This window comes from Mus pahari, chromosome 19, assembly GCF_900095145.1.
Source record: "Mus pahari chromosome 19, PAHARI_EIJ_v1.1, whole genome shotgun sequence".
Taxonomy (NCBI): Eukaryota; Metazoa; Chordata; class Mammalia; order Rodentia; family Muridae; genus Mus; species Mus pahari.
The window spans coordinates 1,749,213-1,753,954 of NC_034608.1; the positions used below are offsets into that span (position 1 = coordinate 1,749,213).

Genomic DNA, 4,742 nt, shown 5'->3' on the forward strand with positions numbered 1-4,742 from the left:
CAGAGCCAACAATAGCTCTTAACTTCTGAGCCACTTCCCTAGCCTCTCAGTATCTGGAAATTTGACATAACAAGAGGCAAGAACCTTACTCAGTCCAGATAAGCTATTGTGGTAGGGTATGCTCCCACATGAGTCCTAGTGCGACATGAGCTGCATTTTAATGGGAAGAGTGGAGCATGCCTTTAATCTCAGCAACCAAAGGCAGAGCCAAAGCAGGTTTCTGAGGTCAAGGCCAACCTGACCTATATACTCAAGTTCTGGGCAAGCCATAGCTACACAGTAAGACCAAAACCAAACAAACAAAAAAAACAATATTGCAATAATAGGCTAACCTCCCAAGAAGGCCAGTAGACACTTCATTTTGCCCTGTAGAACCCTAAGGAGACAAAACTTGTGCATGTCTTTCAAGGCTTTGAACAAAACAATCAAAAAACCCACATAGTGCAGACTAATACGAGGAGGGAATTTAAAGTCAGAGCTGGGATGAGATGTAACTTTGCCCCAATTCAGGACCAGATTAAGACAGTTCTAGAGCAGCAGTTCTTAAACCTATGGCTCTTTCACCTTTAGGCAAACTTGTCTCCAAAAGCCACACTCCACAGGGCAAAGGTGACTCAAATCCTAATTGGAACAAGTCAGTCTTGGGACAGAAGAATGCCAGCTACTCTAAGCCACAATACAGGTAGAAGTTCTAGACACTTCAGGCATAGAAAACTGCTTTTCCAACTTTTTATTTAGAAAACCAAATCCAGGTTCTGGTGCCCTCCCCAACTCCCTCCCCCACCCCAGCCATAATTTAAATAACTTAGAGACAGAGTGGGAGGGGACAGAACAGAAGGGAGGGAAGGAGAAAGAGCCCCACTACAGTCGCCTCAGTGCTCGCTTCTTGTCCAACTTTTTCTTGGCTGCCAGCTTCTTATCTCGCTCACCTGCATGTTTCTTGGCCATGGGACCCTCAGCCCCCCCCAGGACCCCTGGGATCACAGGGTCAGCAGAGGAGGCTGAAGCCCCACTGGCCAGGCCCCGGGTAGCCTCAGCCCTCCCGCTGCTGGTGCTGCATGCGCCCCCATGGATTTCTGTGAGCAGACGGGCCCGGGCAGCGTACTCTTCATAATTCTCCAAGAGCAGGCGGCCTGCCTCCTCATTGAGTGCAGACTCTGGGTTAGGGTGGATCAGCAGGCACTTGATGGTCTGTGAAGAAAGGGTCTAAGGTCAGGGAGACTTGTCCAGCTTTATGGTCACCACACTGGCTCTTCTTTTCACTCCCAAATCAGCTCCCTCAGATCAGGACCAGCCTGCTAGCATCCTTATTCATTTAAAGTCACCCTCAAAGGCTGCTTTCCTGTTATTATAAACACTTCAAGGGACCAATGCCATGTAAGTGCAGCCTGATGCTGCCAGAGGCCCTTCCCTAAGGAAGCTCATTATCTGCTCCAGCCAGTTTTCTGTAGCTAATGTGGCTTTGACCTTGTTTCTACAGGTGAAGATAAGTTCAGAGATCTTTCCTAATCAGGTGAGAAATTACTCAAGGGCATTTAGCATTGGAGAATTTGTATTTGGTTTTCCTATGTGTTTTATACTACTATGCAAGATACCGAAACCTAAAAGTGATCATTGGCTTTACCAGGAATGCCAAGTTTGGAGCCATTGACCACAGGCCTTAAATGATTTTATATATTATATACATATATATGTATGTGTGTGTATACATACATAGATACATACATAAACCAGCAGATGTTACCAATGCTGAAAAGGAATATGGCATCTCCTCAACTTTTACCACTGTGCCTCCAAACTGGAGGCCTAGATGTCCCCCTTTTAACAGGTCCCAAAGCAGAGCCAATAGCCATCTAGCATTTCCAGTGCTTTGGATAGAACCAAGCTCAACCAACATCCAGGAAGGAAGGCAAAACAGGAAAGATTTTTGGGATTGTTTACCTTAGAGCTTAATCCTTCCCAAGTGCCCTGAAGGAAACCCCAATTCTCTATCTTCACAACCATCGGCCCTAGAGCCTCATTATGAGGGAAAAAAAAAAGGTGCAAAGGAGGCACCAGGTGACCTAACTACTTTAAGTGGCCTTTAGAGACCTTGGAGCCTAGATCAGTCAGCTCCACCTCAATTGACTAGGGAGAACTGTGATTCAGTCCTGTACACAGACGATGCTGAATAGTGTCCCCCAAAATGTCCCAGACAGTGTAATTACCCCCCAAATTAAAAAAAAACATTAGTACAGGAAAACATTTTGAATTAAAAACAGTGGTGATGGTTACACTGTCACAGTGCAACAAACAACAAAACAAAAACCGCAAGAAAACCACTCAGCTAGGTAGGGTGGCACAATCCTAGAAACCCAGCCTCTGGGGATTTTGTCTCATTAACCCACTTGCTTGGGTCAAAAAATGTAATAGCCATGGCTGGAGGTTAAGTTCATGGCCAGTTTGGGCTTTTAAAAAATTTACTTTTAAATTGAAACTTATGTAAAAAGAGTCTCTAAACCACACACTGCTCTCTACCTTCTATAAAACCGCCCTATTAGTTGGCAGGTCTCTACTTTGACACAATACAGTACTTAGTGCCATAAGGCAGTCAGTCCTTCCATTGTTTTCCAGAAAGGCTGGAAACTTCATTTCTAATTGACTCTGTCCCCTACCTACTACTCAGCTTGTTTTTAAACACTAGACAAAGCACCATGGCTGAAACTCACCAGCAGCACATGTCGTATGCCCAACTCAGCCGTCCAGTCCCTCTTGAGCACATTGACACAGATCTCACCATTGGGGCCCACATTTGGGTGGAAGATTTTAGTCAGGAAGTAGCCCTTGGGTGGGGAGGCAGGGAAGTCCTTCCCCAGTAGGAGCTTCATACGGAACAGACCTCCAGCATAGGGAGTCCCTTCTGAAGAAGAGGAAAAGGGGCTGCTTTATTATATCCTAACATCCTTCAACATTGCAAAGACTAGTTTCCTTGGGTCTGGCTGAGGCAATTCTACAGGACAAAGGGACCCAACCCACCAACTTTTCCTGCAAACCATTTTCCAAGCCTTTCCCCATCCTCATAAGAGGTGTGTTTTCATTTACCTACTTGCTTGGGTCAAAAGTGGTAATCACAGATGGTCTACAAACTGGCAGTTGCTACACTAACAGTAGACAAGGCATCTTTCACACCCTCAGCATTATAGACCAGTCACCTGATTTTAGCTGACTATATAGAAACTCAGTTGACAAATGAGGTCTGAAAAATCTAACTGGTTTACTTAAAATATGCGAATTAGTTTATTATCACCTGTTTCCCCTCACAATGCTTTTTTGTTTAGTCTTGTGAGAGTCGATTGATTAGTGTTTCAGATCTACTGGTACACTTTCTTTTTTCGAGACAGGGTTTCTCTGTATAGCCCTGGTTGTCCTGGAACTCACTCTGTAGACCAGGCTGGCCTCAAACTCAGAAATCCGCCTGTCTCTGCCTCCCAAGTGCTGGGATTAAAGGCGTGCGCCACCACGCCCGGCTCTGGTACACTGCTTTATATGCACCCACAGGTCTCTGGAAAGTAACACTTGACAGCCTTAACGCAAGCCTAAGCAAAAGCCCATATTTTGTCATCAGCACTTGAGAGAGGTTGAATCCTATTTGTCCCACATGGTCCCTCCCTTCCGTGTTCACACTCACCAGGGCCCTCGATGGTAACCTGCAGGTCTGTGAGATCCTCCTCATTGGGGAAGACTTTAATGCCATCAGGTGGGTCTGCTGTCAGTGTTGTCACCTCCTTGTACACTAGGCGGATGATGTGGGGAGGCAGATTCTCTACATTGGAGTTCTAGGCACGGAGGGAAAAGGAGAGTGAGCCGATTAAGGTCGGTGGATACCAGAATCCAGACTTTAGAGGTCCGAGGTTGTCAATCACTGCCTGTCAACTAGACCTAAGACGCTTCTGGCCGTTGCCCCACGGCTGAACCGGACGGTGTCTCAGAAAAAGCTTCTACCCGAACCTCGCCGTACCCGAACCTCCCCAAATCGCTCGTTAAGACGCGCATGAGTCCACTACTGGTTCCAGGTGGGCCTGAGGCCTAGCCGGAGCCCTTCCCCTACCTAGCCTTGAAACACCCCCATCAACCGCCGCACCCCCCCCCCCCAAAATCAAAAAAGAAAAAGCCTGGACGAAATGGCGGCGGGATGTCTTGCTCCTGAAAACACCCATGGGCGGGCCGCAAGGCGCCCAGAGCCCTCCCCAAGGTTCCGAGGGCTGCCTGGGCTCCCGCACCGTTTGTTGAAAGGCCCCGGGGCCGACTCCCGGCTCCGGACGTCCAGCCATGGCACCAAGGCACTCAGAAGCTGGCCAGAAAACACTTGGGACGCCGCCGTCGCCTCCTCTGCCAGAGTCCCCAACGGCCCCTCGGGCCTCCCGCGTCACTCACCATGACTTCAGCCGGCCGGGGGCGGGTCCCCCCGGCCCCCTTCCTGCACTCCTCGGACCGCCGGCCGGGGCGGGGGGCCCAACTGCCGGCCGCTGTGGCCCTAGCGAGGCCCCCGAGGCCCCACTCCGCTCCCCACTAACTCCGACGCCCGCTACGAAACGCCCACAACGTTACGTCCGCTCCCCTGTAGAACCGGCCGCGCGCCCAACGCCGCACCTTTATAGCTCCTCGCAGGCCCCGCCCCTCACGGCACGTCTCGACCGCGTACGTCAACGCGCACGTCGATGGGCGGTCGACGCGCTTTTTCCCTGCTCTTCTCAGAACAGTAG

General features: G+C 49.5%; 1 protein-coding gene across 1 annotated transcript; it reads right to left on the reverse strand.

The window, feature by feature from the left end:
* Positions 1-715: 715 nt before the first annotated feature.
* On the reverse strand, positions 716-4,607 carry Ube2s (ubiquitin conjugating enzyme E2 S). Its single transcript, XM_021219313.2, has 4 exons — positions 4,414-4,607; positions 3,668-3,815; positions 2,709-2,899; positions 716-1,191 (listed from the first exon to the last, which is right to left on the reverse strand). The coding sequence occupies exons 1-4, from the start codon at positions 4,414-4,416 to the stop codon at positions 862-864; spliced, it is 672 nt and encodes a 223-aa protein (XP_021074972.1). The 5' UTR covers positions 4,417-4,607; the 3' UTR covers positions 716-861.
* Between the last annotated feature and the right edge of the window lie 135 nt (positions 4,608-4,742).

What these genes read in the sequence shown, in the direction of transcription:
- Ube2s (XM_021219313.2), bottom strand. An exon ending in GGTTACCATCGAGGGCCCTG is followed by an intron (nt 2,900 to 3,667) that starts GTGAGTGTGAAC and finishes CCTCTTCTTCAG; the next exon opens with AAGGGACTCCCTATGCTGGA. An exon ending in GCATACGACATGTGCTGCTG is followed by an intron (nt 1,192 to 2,708) that starts GTGAGTTTCAGC and finishes CTTTCTTCACAG; the next exon opens with ACCATCAAGTGCCTGCTGAT.